The sequence below is a fragment of the Herpailurus yagouaroundi genome, unplaced genomic scaffold (assembly GCF_014898765.1).
Source record: "Herpailurus yagouaroundi ecotype Mexico unplaced genomic scaffold, PumYag 186, whole genome shotgun sequence".
NCBI lineage: Eukaryota > Metazoa > Chordata > Mammalia > Carnivora > Felidae > Herpailurus > Herpailurus yagouaroundi.
This window is the reverse complement of record NW_024412417.1, coordinates 19,961,528-19,978,150: the sequence shown is the minus strand read 5'-3', so window position 1 is coordinate 19,978,150 and position 16,623 is coordinate 19,961,528. Positions and strand designations below refer to the sequence as shown.

General features: G+C 38.7%; 2 protein-coding genes across 3 annotated transcripts in view; one reads left to right on the top strand and one right to left on the bottom strand.

Moving 5' to 3' along the window:
- Positions 1–999: 999 nt before the first annotated feature.
- Positions 1,000–11,939, bottom strand: ENY2 (ENY2 transcription and export complex 2 subunit). Of its 2 annotated transcripts, none has more exons than XM_040494265.1 (5): positions 11,823–11,939; positions 10,309–10,385; positions 6,425–6,495; positions 5,015–5,089; positions 1,000–2,257 (listed from the first exon to the last, which is right to left on the bottom strand). In XM_040494265.1, the coding sequence occupies exons 2-5, from the start codon at positions 10,374–10,376 to the stop codon at positions 2,181–2,183; spliced, it is 291 nt and encodes a 96-aa protein (XP_040350199.1). In that variant the 5' UTR covers positions 10,377–10,385; positions 11,823–11,939; the 3' UTR covers positions 1,000–2,180. The 2 variants fall into 2 exon arrangements, with proteins under 2 accessions (XP_040350199.1, XP_040350198.1); XM_040494264.1 differs by having other exon boundaries at positions 11,751–11,897.
- Positions 11,940–12,096: 157 nt separating this feature from the next.
- NUDCD1 (NudC domain containing 1) overlaps positions 12,097–16,623 on the top strand; it is a 75,625-nt gene continuing 71,098 nt past the window's right edge. The window contains exon 1 of the mRNA XM_040494872.1: positions 12,097–12,333. Within this exon, the coding sequence (XP_040350806.1) occupies positions 12,216–12,333 (118 nt within the window). The 5' untranslated portion in view covers positions 12,097–12,215. The remainder of the gene's footprint in view (positions 12,334–16,623) is intronic.

Genomic DNA, 16,623 nt, shown 5'->3' with positions numbered 1-16,623 from the left:
AATATCTTCATGAGCAATTTTTGGTTTGTTTCAATACACAGTGCTATGAAATAAGAATTGTTTTTAACACTTTTGATGTACCATTTGTTTCCTTTTTGATAACGGGCAACAGAAAAATGAACATAACTATCATTACTTTAGATCATTGCTTTGTAAGAGATGAAACAAAAACTCTCTTGTGTAGGTTTTGATTGTGTGTGAGGGAGAGAGAGAGAGGTCACTTTATATAATTAGGTCCAGCTGGTTCAGACTACACCTAAAATATAAGTTCATTGGAAAGTTAAAATTATATCTCTGGGACAGTGAACCAAAAATTAACATGAAGTCTTTTCTCAACTATACCCAATTGTATTATCTTATTTTGTGCTCCTATAAATGTTCATTTCCTTGTCCATCTATCCACAAATATCACTCAAAGTAAAAAAATGTTTCCTTTCCTCCAGGAGATATATGTAAAGTTCAGGAACCACTGTGGTGAAGAGAAATTATGCACAGGTGCTTCTTACAGAAAAAGAGGGGTGGGGAATCGAAAGCAAAGGAACATTAGAATGTTTTAGCAACAACTCAAGCTGAATTCTGAAGGTCAGATAGGAATGAAAGTAAAAGGGCTAAGTTGATGGATTTTCAAAATTATTGAGGGATGAATTTTATTCTTTTGGGGACTCTTTAGAGCGACTAGAAATAAGTAAATGTCAGACCTACGTGCTATGGTCAAGCTTGAATTTTACTCTGTAAAGTAAGAGCCGCTGAGAAATTTCAAGCAGAAAAAAATGATGAGGCTTGACTTTTAGTAAGATCACTTAGGTAATCCTGTGGAAGAGTCCTTGGAGAAGGCATGGACAACTAAAATGGAGCCTACTGCAATTATCAGTCTGACCTAAGGCAGTCAAGAGGGCAGGAAGTGGACAATTTACAACCTTGCTACACAGTGTCCTCCCTCAGCAGCATAAACCTTGACTGAGAACCTGTCTGAAATAGAGAAATCTTGTGCCATACCTCTTACCTTCTGAATTAGTATTTTAATCTGTAGATCTGGGAGGTACCACTCACAGAGATAAGGAACACAGTAAGGGCAGTTATTAGAGGAAAAGAAGTCACGGTCTTAGATATGGTCAGGTTAAGGTGTTTATGGAACATCCAAGAAAGCTGATCCACAGCAGTTGGGTATTCGGGTCTGGAGGCTGGGTTGAAGTCTGGTTTGGAGATACAATTTACCATTTATCACCAAGTTTATATTTGAAGCCACAGTCCAACCCAAGTATCCTGGGATTTGCCCAGGAAAAGTGTATCATTAGTCAAGCAGAGGGCCCAGGAGGGAGCACTAAAACACACCATTATTTAAAGTCCCATACAGCAAAAGGTATCCACAAGAAACAGAAGGAACTTCCACTGTAGGAAAACACAATGTGAGGAGTGGGAAGAAAGTTCCAAGTGGCAGGATGGTCAACATTCTCATTCCAGCAGAGGTCACATAAGAATAGGTAAGAGTCCATTGGATTTGGCAATCTTGATGTCAGAGTAAAGCTACAGGTGAAGATTATTTCCCAGCAAGTTCTTTCTTGACCTTAGTATGTGGGGATGCAATTTAGAGCTTCTGCTCTCAAAGTTCAGATGAGTAGAGTATGTGAGAGGAGCGTGGTATGAAGCCAGTTTGCAAATGTTCTCTCTTCCAATAGGATGGTAAATTCTTTGAGGAATAAGGAAGGCACATAAAGATGATTAAGACCCAGTCCCAACCCTCAGCATTTATAACAAATCAGAAATTAGACATCTGTAGTACAAGATGGGACATGTATTATAAAATATCATAGAGATTCAAAAGAGGAATACACCACATCCAGACAATAGAAGAGCCTGCTTACTTCTCTTCGGTCGTTAGCACAGATATATGCACATACTTAACATTTAAACTGTATTAATTGCTGACTTTTTCAACAAATCTGGCAAATTATTAATAAAGTCCCTTTTATTCGCAAATCCAAGGAAACTTCAAACTCATTCATGAGATATTTATTAAAATAACACATTTAGGGAAAAAAATCAATACAATGTATACATCATTACTGAAAACTGTATACCATCATACAAAAAAGGATTTTATTTTGGGAAATTGATTCCTAATTTATGGCAAGTTTTACTTTCAGAAATAAAACCACAAAACGACACAATCTAATTCAATCTTAAAGGCTGGCATGCTGAGCAAGGAATGTTCTTATTCTTTGTAGGAGCTCCTTCTTTACACTGTCAGGTACCAGGGCTGAAATATAAAAATAAAATATAAGAGTAAGAAGATTCCAATTAATATATGTCAATTTGATATTTGATATCTTATTCTGAATTAATAATTTCATGAATAACCCACATGCTTCAATAAAGAAATAGGTAAAGATACCTGAAAAAGTATATTTGCAATTCATTATTTGAGTGAACTGTCCAATACCTAACTGCACTGCACACCGATGAGAAAACATAAGAAAATTCTTTAAACTAGGAGTGGAAAAGGCTTTTTTTAAATACAGAGGTACAGCAGGTTAATAAATTTGGTTTAAATGCAACAGTGACAATTCAAGAAGTTGGTCAAAATCACCATAAACAAAGGCAAAAGACAAAAGTGGGAAAACACTTACAGAATTGGGCTGACCTCTCTACTATATAATTTCTCCAAATTGATAAGAAAAAGATCAGACTAAAAGAAAAACAAGCAAAAGAGATAAAGAAAAGGAGGAACACAGTTCTTGAACACAGAAGGGGTTTAGCCTCATAGTTGAAATGTAAATTAAAACCACATTCAGATACCATGTTTTACCAATCATATTGGCTAAAAACCGAAGGTCGGTAGTATACTGTGCTGGCAAGATTGAGGGAAAACTGGTGCTCTTGTATTAGCTGGTGGGGAATATAAATTGGTACCGCATTTTTGGGCAGCTAATTTGGCAATACTGTAGAAGTAAGTGCACATACTCTCTGACTCAGCAAAGATGCAAAAACTGTGACAGGGGTTACATTTATGGTATTTTTACTTTTTCAATATTGAACCATGTGACTATTATCTATTCAGAGTATCAAACTAAAAATGAAAAACAAAAAAGCCCTGCTCTTTGAAATTTTCATTACTATTAAATGTCAATACACGAATCTACACTATCATTTTTCCTTTTGTGGCTACTAATAAATAAGGACAATCGGGAATGAACCAGAACTTCTAATGCTACTTGCTTATATCTAAAGGAAACTAAAAACTTCAGGTACAGTTCAACATTTGTATAGTGAATTCCATAAATAAGTATGCAAGTTAAATAAGACACCTATTCCCCTTGACAAATTGTTTAATTTAAGCCTCTGAGAAATAAAGGCTACATAATTAAGATCACTAGAAATGGGATCAGTAGGTACATTAAACATACTTTAATAAAAATTATGGTGATGGAGACTAGATCAGTCTAGTTGCCTTGGAGTTAGGGATAAGGTGTGACCATAAAAGGATAGCTTGAGGGATAGGGGGTGGTAGTTACGTGAATCTACATATGTGTATAAAATTCATAGCACTGCACACTAAGAAAAAGTCAATTCTACTGTATCTTAAAAAAAGAAAATAAATATTTCTGTTATAAAAGAAGACTAAGACATAAAAGAAAGGATTTATTTTGACTTCTCTGTTCTGTATTTGTTCTTTCCAGCAGTAGAGTTATACGGGATTGAAATGTCCAGGATACAAGTGTTAAAAGAGAAGCAAAGGAAATTTCCATCCTGTATAACCAGCTCCTAAATGTTAATAGATTAAACATAAATTACAGACAGAAAATAGAAAAAGAAATTGGAGAAAATGATTTTAAAGTGTAAATTCGTGGGGAGAACAATACATACTGTTTCTTGTTTTGTTTTTCTTTTCCCTGAGACATGCTTGATGAAAAAGTCATGTTTTTTTAGCTGTGAACAGGCCTACAGATGGCTGGAAAGGACGATGGGATTCTGTAGCTCTTTCCCAGCAGATAGTTCAGAGAATTAGTATTCTCTAGCAATAATTTTCAAACTCATTTACTTTTCACACTTAAATTCTTTTCACTATTTCTATGTGAGAAAACAGATAATGAATCATCTAATTTATCTGCTTACACTTAAAATGACCAGAAAAACCCCTTTCTCAAAATAAATGAAAATGACACAGCTGCATCTGAGGTAACAATGTAACTCCTAACTCAGTATTTATTACATATCACCAATGTTAATATATTTCCTCTCCTTCCTTTGCCTTCTGAAAGGAAATAAAGATGTTTGTAGTGTGAATTTTAAATACAGGTTACCCTGAATATGAAGTTTTGAAGCTGCCCAATTCTTAATTAGACAGTTAAGAAGACAGAACTTTTCTTTTTTAAATGTTTGTTTGTTTGTTTGTTTGTTTGTTTGTTTATTTATTTATTTATTTATTTATTTATTTATGAGAGAGACAGCGTTAAGTGAGGGAGGGCAGAGACAGGGAGAGAGAGAATCCAAAGCAGGCTCCACGCTCAGCACGGAGCCCACAACCGTGAGCTCATGACCTGAGCTGAAATTAAGAGTTGGATGCTCAACTCACTGAGTCACCCAGGTGCCCCAGAACTTTACTTATTTTTAAAAAGAAAAACAACAGCAGAGCATTGACTGTGGGCTAGAGTAAAACTTTGGATTACTGAAATCAGGCCATATCTAATAAAACTTATGAATCCTAGCTTCAGGTACTACTTGACCCTACAAAATCCCATATGTTAAAAACTATCTGTCTTAACAACCATTATGAACTTATGTTTCTATACTGTTTTAGAGTGCAAAAACATTTTATACTTCTCATCATATTTATTACTCAAGACTATGCTAGAGAGGCAGGTAGCAATTATCTTTCCCATTGAGGAAAGTTCAAGTACCCAAATAATTTTAGAAAGGGTATTTTTCCCTGTAAAAAGAAAGAAAAACTGAACCAGCAAGAGAGAAAAAAATCATGTCTTCACACATTTCCGTCCACAAAATTTGTATTCCTTACCTCTGCCTTTTGGTGTGATTTCAGCCACCAAGTCATCAACAGTAACGTGTTCTAGTCCTTTTTCTTTAATTACCTCTTATGCAAAAGCAAAAAACAAATCATATCATTTAAAATCATTATCTGTAAGAAAGATTTTCATAGAGGAAGGGTTAAGATCATGTTTTTAGAGTGCAGACTGGTCTTTAAAAAAAAAGAGGACACTTCTTTTTTTCTTTTCTATTGAAGATTTAGTCAACCTTAAACACATTAAGTATTCACCAGATCAAAATCTTAAAAACCTATTCATCTCTCAGCTAAATCACTTGTAACTTAACAAATATAACAGAATGAATTCGAAGTGTAAAGTCAAATCTAAAATGTGTAAAAAGCTGGAAACTTAGAACTGTACAGATCTTATTTCACTATAATAGCAGTTCCTGAATGTATGGAGGGAGGTAAAAGCTATTATTTGAGTCTAACTTGTAATTTCATATCCCTAAATTAAACTATAGAACAACTCTTTTGTTCATTTCTCTTCTCTAGGCTAGGCCAAAACAAGAAGAGGGAAAGGAGTTAACATTATTGGAATGCTATGTGCTGGGTGTTTTGCAGCATTTAATATTCACAACCATCTAATGGGCCAGGCATTTTTCCACTTCACAAGTGAGCCTACTGAGGCTTAAAGATTAAATACTCATCCAAACATGAGCTGAAGTCCAGCTGTATTCTCTTCCAGTGAAGGTCTGTATGACCTCAAAGTCTATGCCTTTACTAACTCACCACATTGCCTTCTTAGGATTAATGATATAAATAGTTTCTATTATCATTAATTGTAGAAACAATTACAATATAATGGGAGTTCATTGAAAATATCCAGAATTGCATTATACCAAAGCTGAGCCAGAAAAGGAGGCTCATCTCTTGACATGTATAATTTATCTAGTGGTATCCTCATCAACACCCAGTAACTTAACAAGCTTCCACCCCACATTTTAAAAAATTAGTGTAATTATCTAGGAGTTTTGTAGGTAAATTCTTCAAAAAATAATATTGTTAAAGCCAGAGATGTAATTCCTATAAAGTCTGCCAATGATAGTGTTCAATTTGTTATAAAGTTAAAACATAGGAATAATTAATGTTTCACTTTGAGTAGGGACACTGAAAAAGGCTGGATTCCATACTCTGATGAGAGAGAAAATCTTGCCTCACTTGGTTACAAAAAATACAAAGAAAATTTATAAAGATTCAGGAATTACATCTACCAAAAGGAGACAAAAGGAGGAAATCATTACTATAAGATTCAATTTTCCGTATGTTTCAAATTATGCTCGGCACTCAACAGATCTTAAAATACTGCCTATGATTTTTCTAGTGAACTCCAAACCAACAAGAACAATGGAATTAGTTTATCTTGTAAATGAAACTGATTACCTTTACAGTGTGCCTTCAACTGGTCCTTCCAGCCACATTCAATTAATTTAGCTCTCAGCAACTCTTTGAGGCTGTTGAAAAAGAAATATTTTGATATTAAACTACAACAATGCACAATATTTTAGATAGGATGTTTGAAGCAAAAGTTCAAACGTTCAATTAAAAATTCCCTGCCTTCTAAACACAAAAACTTTAATTGTGGCCTAATCTTGGTTCTATTACTAATTTTTTGATCTTATGCAAATAATTTAGACTCTGGACCTCATTTTCATCATTATAAAGTTAAATGAAGTGGATGAGGGAGAAGTACTTCTCAAGAAACTCTACTCTCTGGCCTTCTCATACACTTTCTATTCCCCTCCACCAACAGGAATACTGTGAGTCTTGTACAATTTCTAGGTAGTTTTAGTTGAACTCGAAGCAGGTGCACCTCAAAATCTTCAAAATCTATTCTTTGACTACAAACTCTTCTCCTTTAGCTCTCTTGCTTCCCCGTATTTCTAACCTCAAAAATTTTCTCCTCATTTTTTTCCAACAAGCTTCCAAATTATATACTAAGTATGGTATTTCATTGATTCTAAGCCTGTTTCTCCCCCACATTCCAATAATTCAGTAATTGGTATGCCTGTCATAATTAAAAAAATTTTTTTTAATGTTTATTTATTTTTGAGACAGAGAGAGACAGAGCATGAACGGGGGAGGGTCAGAGAGAAAGGGAGACACAGAATCCAAAACAGGCTCCAGGCTCTGAGCTGTCAGCACAGAGCCCGACGCGGGGCTTGAACTCAGGGACCGCGAGATCATGACCTGAGCCAAAGTCGGACGCTTAACCGACTGAGCCACCCAGGCGCCCTATGCCTGTCATAATTTAATTGGCAGAATTTTCTTTTTCCCTACAGGTTAAAAAAAATAATGGTGTGTATTACAACTAACTGCATCATGGGTATAATAAAATATTTCCTATCCTTCTGCCATACCCACTCTTACAAGTCTTCAATCTTTAACCTAAATCATGTCTCAGCTTCAACACATCATGTCCCAAACCAAACCATTTCTCTTTCAATATTCCTAGACATCCCCTATGTGACAGTTCCATCTTGGTATTTAATTAGGTCTTCCTTTTTTTTTTTTTTTTTTTTTTGTTTATTTATACTTGAGAGAGCGAGAGCATGCACACTTGAGCGGTGGAGGGGCAGAGACACACACTCAGAAGCAGGCTCCAGGCTTGAGCTGTCAGCACAGAGCCCAAAGCAGGGCTCACACCGCCGAGCCAAGCCGTGAGATCATGACCTGAGCTGAGGTTGGACGCTTAACAGAAGTTCCTCAGGCTTAACCTGAGCTGAAGTTGGATCTGAGCTGAAGTTGGACGCTTAACCTGAAGTTCCTCAGGCTAGAAAACCTAGGAGCATCTTTCACTTAACTCTGTTAACACTATACGTATAATCCACAGGAGCAATTCCTACTGGTTCCAGTTTTAAATATACACCTACAATCAAAATGTTTTCTTTACCATCTTTGCCATTACTCCCCTAGTCCAAGACATCTTCTTCTCTTGGACTGGACCACTACCAATGCCCCTAAACTTGTCCCCCTACTCCTTTGCTCATATACTTCGCTCTCCTTCTTCTGCTCAAAATGGCCCAGTGCTTCCCAATTTACTTAGACTAAAATTCCAAGTTTTTGTTAGGCTTACTAACCTAACTAGCCTAAATAACCCTCCATGATCTTCCCCCTCCCCAGGTCTCTCTTCTTCCTCTCACTCAATTTACTCAGGCTGATGAAATTCTATGTGCTCCTCAAAAAACCAGGCAAGCTCCTGTCTTAGATCCTTGGCTCCTCAAAGTCCTCCCCATTCACTCATATCCTTCTGATTTCTTACCAGTGAAGCCTTCTTTATTTTTTTGTCTCAAATACACAACCCATTATTCTCTGCTTTATTTTTCCTCTAGAACTTACCACCATCTACATAAAACAGATGTAGTGTCTGTCTCCTCCCATTAGAATGTAAGCTCCATGAAAGGACAGACTTTATTTTGTTCACTACTGTACCACCAGCACCTTAACAGGACATAGCATATGCTAGAAACTCAGTAACTTTAAGCTGCACGAATGAAGACACAAATAAACAATAATAAATAATCCCCTTTACACATTACTGCCAATACTATCGTCTCAGTTCCCCAAGGCACCATTCTGGATGTCTTCTTCCTCATTTCTCATATTGAGGACTGCTGATTTTACTTTAAAAATTTTTAAGTTCTTGTTTCCATTTTTGCTGTTTTTCATTTTTAACCTGATATAACCTGCTAACACATTCTTCTATAATGTATCTCTAGCCCTTTAAGGCTATCCTCACATTGCCAGAATAGTATTCCTAAAGAGCAAATGTGATGTAGTCATCCCCTTTCTTAGAATCTTTTAACTTCTCCCCCCACCCAAGGATAAAGTCAGATGTTTTTGCAAACCCATCACCCATTTTCCTGCCCTTTCTTTGACACCACTCTCAGTGTAATAAATCTGTGCAGGGTTCCAGCAACGGAAATGAGACCCAGGCAAGGCTGATCATAACTGGCCTATGTACCTAAGTAAGATGGTAATCAAGCCAGGTACTTTGCTGGAACTACTAGGAGAAAGGTAGTTTGAGCCAGAGGGATGTGAATCCTGAACTGCTGATCTCTGCCACCTTGTGGGTAGTCTGCTTAAGAATAAAGCCAACACAGAGGAAAAGAGAGCTGAGAAAGAAAAAGAAAAACATATTCTTGGTAACAATTTTCGAGTGCTTGGACCCAGTGGAGCCTGAAGTAATTTCAAGCTCTTGACTTTTTAGTTAGATGAGCTTATATATTTCCACTGATTAAGCAAGTTTTTGAGTTCAGTTTCTACCATTTACAAATGAAAGAATTCTGACTTATACCAAATCTACTCCTCCTGTCTACTGTTCCAGCAATATCACTTTCATACTTTACCTGCCAGCTTTAATTTTATAGTTCCTCAGAACATTATTATGTTGTACCAAATCTCTGTGACTTTGCACATTCTGTTCCATGTTCCTTGAATGTCTTCTCTGCTTTACTGGCTGGAAGAACTGCTAATCTTTCTTCCAGAACTGAAATACCTCTTATACTACTCTAACTGATTACTTTAACCCCCAAGTACAGTTGAAAGATCTCTCCTCTTCCTTAAATATATTTCTCTTATGCAATTTTTCACCCTACTTCTGGAAGCCTTTCTTGATTCCTGGGCCTCTGCTTAGTACTTCTACACCTGTTCATTCTTCAAATATTTACCTGGTCAGTTACGTGCTAGGCATAATGCTGGGGATACAATGGTAGTTCTACTGTCAAGGAACTGAGAGTATACTGGAGGACACAAATAAACAAAGCAGGTGGTTATAATATAATGTGATTAAATGCTAGGATAGAACAAGGCATCTTGAACTTAAGGGATTCCTGTAAGAGATGATATTTAAATTAAGACCTGAAAGATGAGCTAGAATTAAAGATCAGGGAAGAAGAATGTCTCAGAGAGTAAGAACAGCACAGCTGCTCTGAGATTAATAGTTTGGTAACTGAAACTGGTTCTATCGTATTATCTCCCTATTAAAAACTGTAGTAATCTGGGTATATTTTCTTCTCTGTTAGATGATACATTCTTTGACAGTCATTTCTTGTTCATCTTTTTAGAGAACTCATTTTCGTTTAAGTCATGCAATACTGAACAGACCTATTTTTTATGGATGTTAGGAATTGAAACTTTTGATAATCTCAATTTTCTGGAATTCCTTCCATTGACATCAGTTTGCTCCTTGATATTAGATTCTTACATTAAAATAACTGTAACTTAAAGATGTTAAATGTAATTTATTAACACAATCCATTGCTTACCGTTCTCTTTCTCCAGTTTCTATCAACTTTTGGTTAATCGCTGCTCTCATCTGCGCATCTTTGTTCATCTTGCTAACCTGAACATCAACATGTATTTTCAGATACAGAACACCCACAAAGCATTTTCTTCTAAATCCTCTAGGTAAGCATCCCATTTAACATTTAACATTCTATCAACTGAAGGAGTGATAAATTTCAACATTGTGTTAACAATGTCATTACTCTTAATATCGTTTACTGCATCCCAATAAGTCATACTGATTAACTCACAATTTTCTTTCCCCATATACCCTTTATTAATGAGTCCTTATTTAATAATAATTATTGTCACATTTATGAAACACTTATGTGCCCAGTACTGGGTTAACACATTGGGGCTTTTTTTAAACCTCATTTAATTCCCAAAACTTATTTTTTTATGTATGAATTATTAACATAATTTGTATTTTACAATTGAGAAAACTGAGGCACAAAGATAAAAAGTGGTGAAGGCAGGATTTGAACTCAGGTACTCTGACCTGAGAAGCCCCCAAACACTTTAACAGCACATCATAACTGACTGCTAATAATTTCTGCACTTTAACTGCATTCAAAATTTCTGGGAAGCCATGTAACCTAAATACCAATAAAAGATCAAGTACTGTTGGTGAAAAATAAAATTTCCAGATTAGGTTCTAAGTGCTTTACTTTTCACTAGGATGCACCCAGAAGTACAACTCTCAAACTAGCTCCAAGTATGTGTTTGTGTATGCTCTTCATCAAAGCTGAAAACAAATCTCGAACTAATTCCCAACACAGAAAATTCTCAATTTTCAGAAAAAAAAAAGAAGAAGGTTAGAATGTAAAAACTTGGAATACAGTAACATAACTGCACTTAATCTGTCACTAACTCGGGACCACTTTTGTTGTCTCCCATCTTCGCCTATGTGAAAACTCAGGCTGGCAATGAGTTTTGAGTTGGGAAAAAAATTTTTTTTGAGTGGAACAGGAAAAAGGAGGGGTTGAGAAAGGACTTAGTAATGTTTGCTTATGTCGTTGGAGGCTAACATTTTCAAAATAACTCTAAGGTCTAGTAGGTACCATTCCTAGAATATTGAACTTGATCTCGCCTTGGCCCCTAAAATACGGATAGTGACCTTGGACAAGTCAATTCTTAAAGGCCTCAGTTTTCTCACTGGTAAAACAAGGGCGCTAGGGGAATCCCTCCCAGTTCAGACATTCTTTGGGAAAATAGAATAGGGCGGAGACAGCGGGAGAGGCGGGAGGGGAGGAGCCAGAAAACAAAGCGTGGACTGGCTTCAGGCCAACTCCGGTTGCACGCCCTGTCGGAGAGCCCTACAGGCCCGCGAGCGCGGGTCGGGGAAGCTAACGAAAGACAGCACATCGAAAGGAGCCTGGGCTGGGCCCGGGTCCCGGCCCTGAGGACCACGGGCATAGCTCACCACCATCACCGCGGGCGAGGGCCGTCCCTTCCCAGCGACGAAATGACCCTTGCGCTGACGACCGTTACCTACCACACTCTTCGGCTGCCCGGACTTAGACCCTCAGTAGCTCGGGCACCTAAGCACACAGAAAGCTAAAACACGCATTTCCGGGGCGGGGTCTCGCCACCCTGCCTATAAATGTGAGAATTTAACCAGCGCGGGCCGCCTCCTGGTAGCTCAGCCCTCTGGGTAAGAAAGTCCATACCCTGCAGTCGTGCGGGCGTTAAGTCTCCGAAAGACTACATAGCCCGGCATGCAACAGAGTCAACTTTCGCATGGACACTACATTTCCCAGACGGCGCCCCACACCGCAGTGTTTTCTGGGATGGGAACCACGCCGCCTGCGAGCCTCGGTGCTACGAGCGAAGCGCGGACCTTTCAACAAGAGCTTTATTAATTTTCACGCTGCGACCTAGGAAGGCTATGGAGGTGGCTGCTAATTGCTCTCTGCGCGTGAAGAGACCTCTGTTGGATCCCCGCTTCGAGGGTTACAAGCTCTCCCTCGAGCCGCTGCCCTGTTACCAGCTGGAGCTTGACGCAGGTGGGAAGCGGCGGCGACCCCCGGCACTCTCCCCACTTTCGGCTGCTGGCAGCCGGACCCTTTCCTCATTTTCTTCCTTTCTGTCTTGGGCAAGCAAGGCGACCGGGGCCTTCCGTATATCCCGTCGGGCTAGCGTGGACCGGGGATGGCCGCCTCTGGAGAGGGAAGCCCATCCCGGAACCCAGTGGGAGTCTCCTTCGCCTGGCTCGGCCCGAGTTCCAGGGTCCGTCACGCAACTGCTGCCTGGCCTCTGGGCGCTTGTCCGTCCCTGGCCTGGGCCCCGCTTTCGCTCTCTAGCATCCTCGGTAACCGTGTGCGTTGAGAAGCCACACCTTGGAGGACCTCCCAGATGGCGGAGATTCATTTCTTAGAAAGAAACTCCATTGCAATTCAGAGGATTTTCAGTTGCATAGGTGCTGTCAGTCTAAGGACACTATCTTAGAGAATATCTCTAGGAAATTTTGAGGAAACGTTGATTTAGTACCTACACTTCTATTTGTGTGTATTTGAGGCTGACCAAAATATTCATCCTTGTTCTTAGAACGTAATGAATGGTATTTTCGTTAAAGATAAAGGGCCCAGAGATTTGCATTTTTAACACACCTCTACTGATTCTGATGCGTGTTGAGTGCATCACACTTTGAGAAATACTGATCTAGACTTAATAAATTTTATCAGATAAGTGTTTATTAATTGATTTATAAAATTCAGAAACCTCTATCAAGACCTTGTTTTATGTTACCTGCTGATATTATCAAGATAAATGAGGTACAGTCTGTGACATAAAAGTGCAGTTGGGTACTTGGGAAGAAAAATATAAACAGATAAATTTAGAGCAGTCTGATAAGGCAGTGATCTGGTTATGTACAGAACACAATGTTAGTACTTAAGTATCTTTCCAAACCAGCCTGGAGATCTGGGAAAGCCTCCTGGAGAAGTTGATATCTAAGTTGAGTTTTTAAGAATAGGTAAGAGTTGACTCGGGTAAGATAAAATGAGCTTGGTTTTTCTTTTCATTCCCTTCCTTTCCTTCTCCCACCCTGTGTCAATAAATGGTACCATCATGTTTAATTTATGCATGAAAAGGCCACCCAAAACTCAGTGCTCAAAAGAGTAAGCAGTTATTGTTGCTCACAGGTCTGTAAGTTAGGTAGGTGGTTCTTCTAGTCGTGGCTTGGGTTTATTCCTGCATTTTTGTTCAGCTATGTGTCTGCTTTGTCGCTCTGCTCTTGGCTGGACTTCCTCATATGTTTGGGGGTTCTCTGGCTATAGATTGGTATAGGATTATTTCAGATGGCTTCTACTTAGTTAGGTTTTCTCCATGTGGTCTCATTCTTTAGCAGGCTTTTTACTCCAAGAGAAAACCAGCAGTGCACAGGCACTTTTATAAGCTGCTGCCAGGAAAAAGTTTGCTCTTGTCCCATTGGTCAAAGCAAGTCATATCATCAAGCCTTAAAGTCAGTATAGCAAACTCATAGCAAAGACAGAGAGGCATAAAAAATTGGAACTATTAGTGCAAGTCTACGTAATTGCTTATATTGGAGTCATGAAGTATTTCTTTTATCCCCTTGTTCAGTCTGTCAGCAAGTACAGTCAGCTCAAGATTTGACTTCTTGCCTCCACCCTTGTCCAAATTAGTTATTTTTTACCTTAACTATAGTAGCTTATTGAATAGCTTTCCTGCCATTTCATTCTCCTTCATTCCATTCTCTGTAAAGCAGTATTATCGTAGTTTTTAATTCTATATTTATTTGATATCTTTTTCCTCCACTAGACTGTGACTCCATGAAGATAATGTTTCTCTTTTATTCACTACTGTATCCCTAACGCTTAAGATTATAGGTACTCAATAAATTGAATGAGTGAGGAAAAGAAGTTGTTATTGAGGTCACTCCATTTCTGAGAAAGCGTGAGTAAAAAAGGGAAAGAGTAAAATTGGGTTTTGTGTAGGACACTGCTGCAGTCCTGTATTGCTGGAGGAAAAAATCTGGGGAATGAGAGATGAGTTAGAAAGATAGATGAGGGCACTGTTTGTTTTGTGGACTTTGCACCTCTGGTGTGTCTAAGTCAGTATTTCTTTTCATGGGCTTTTACAATTAAAAATAAAGTTCAGGGGGCGTGTGGGTGGCTCAGTCGGTTGAGCGTCCAACTTCAGCTCAGGTCATGATCTCATGGTACCTGACTTTGGGCCCCACGTCGGGCTCTGTGCTGACAGCTCAGAGCCTGGAGCCTGCTTCGGATTCTGTGTCTCCCTCTCTTTCTGCTCCTCCCCGGCTCACACTCTGTCTGTCTGTCTCTCTCTCTCAAAAATGAATGAAGATTAAAAAAAAAATAGATAAAAGTAAAGTTCAGCTGTCAAAGATTTGCCAACTTTTTAATTTGCTAAGTGGAGATGTTTCTTTTGTTTGTTTCAAGTGTTTATTTAAATTCTAGTGTAATATTGGTTTCAGGAGTAGAATTTAGTGATTCATCACTTACATGTCACCCAGTGTTCATCACAAGTGCCCTCCTCAATACCCATCATCCATCTAGCCCATCCCTCCCATCCACCCCCCCCACCCCAATCAACCCTTAGCTTGTTCTCTATAGTTAAAAATCTCTTATGGTTTGCCCCCCTCTTTTCCCCCCTCTTCCCATGTTATCTGTTTTGTTTCTTAAATTCCACATATGAGTGAAATGGTATGGTATTTGTCTTCCTCTGACTGACTTGTTTAGCTTAGCATAATACATCCTAAGTGCAGATGTTTCTTAAACACGGTGATGTCCTCACCCATTCTTTCATAAGTAAAAGGATATTTGAACATCAAAAAAACAGGAAGCAAACTCTCACAATCGTCCTCTAAATTGAATACATTAACTTTATTAACGAGTTCCTAAGTTGTCATTGTTTTTTCCTTTTTTCACCATTTTTGGTATTGGAATCTGTGTTTGGGATGCACAATTGGAGGTGGTGATGAGCTGCCATTTAGGGTTTTAAGAATAGAAAGCAGATAGATTTAGAGATTGAGTGGTTTACTCTTAGCATCTGTGGAGGCTGGGGGCTCCTGGGTTGCTCAGTCAGTTAAGCATCTGACTTTGGCTCAGGTCATGATTGCGTGGTTCGTGGGTTCGAGCCTCGTGTCGGGCTCTGCTGACAGCTCAGAGCCTGGAGTCTGCTTCTGATTCTGTGTCTCCCTCTCTGTCTGCTCCTTTCCTGCTTGTGCTGTGTCTCTCTCTGTTTCTCAAAAAATAAAATAAAATGTTTAAAAAAAAAAAGAGGATCTGTGGCAGCTGAATTTGGGAGATTGGAGGAATAGAGGCAGGGAGACCAGTTTGGAGGCTTTTGCCATAGTTTATATGAGGGGCTTGCATTAAGAATTACTACCTGATGGGGTACCTGCATGGCTCAGTGTGTTAAACATCCAACTTCTGCTCAGATCATGATCTCATGGTTTGTGGATTTGAGCCCCACATCGGGCTCTGTGCTGACAGCTCAGAGCCTGGAGCCTGCTTCAGATTCTGTGTCTCCGTTTCTCTGCTCCTGCCCCACTTATGCTCTGTATCTGTCTCTCTCTCAAAAAAAAAAAATGAATAAATATTTAAAAATAAAAAAGAATTACTACCTGAGAATGATGATGAAGAGGTTAATTCTTTTATTTTTATTTATTTATTTTTTTAAGTTTATTTATTTTGAGAGGGACAGAGATAGCGTGAGTGGGGGAGAGGCACAGAGAGAGACAGAGAGAGAACGAGAGAGAGAGAGAGAGAGAGAGAGAGAGAGAGGCAGAGAATCCCAAGCAGGCTCTGCACTGTCAGCACAGAGCCTGCGTGGGGCTCAAACCCATGAAACCTTGAGAGTCAAACCTGAGCCAAAATGATGAGTCAGACGCTTAAACAACTGAGCCACCCAGGTGCCCTGAGATTAGTTTGTTTAAAAATTGTCATTTCTGGAGATGGTGAGGTATGATTGAGGAGCTCCTCTTGGCAACTTGATTTCTTCTATACTACCCAAGGAGTTTACATTATTTCAGCAAAAACATTAGTGGACGGTGTGTGAAGCTTTGCATTTAGAATGTGAGGTTGAAGATGTGCTTTCATCTTGAGGAGTTTTAGTACTGGCTCATTTTTATTCTCTTATTTTAAATAATACTAGCAAATTGTTCTAAAGTTCCCTTTGCTATATAAACAGTACAACTGTCAGTTTGTGTTTTTCTTTTTCTCCCCAAATTTTATTTATTTTGAAAGAGAGAGAGAGAGCATGAGCAGGGGAGGGGCAGAGAGAGAGAGAGAGAGAGAGAGAGAGAGAGAGAG

Excerpts from the sequence above, each read along its gene's own strand:
- ENY2 (XM_040494264.1), bottom strand. Across the intron at positions 6,496-10,308 it reads GAAACTGGAGAAAGAGAACG|CCTCAAAGAGTTGCTGAGAG; the intron begins GTAAGCAATGGA and ends CTTTTTCAACAG. Across the intron at positions 5,090-6,424 it reads GTTGAAGGCACACTGTAAAG|AGGTAATTAAAGAAAAAGGA; the intron begins GTAATCAGTTTC and ends CTTTTGCATAAG.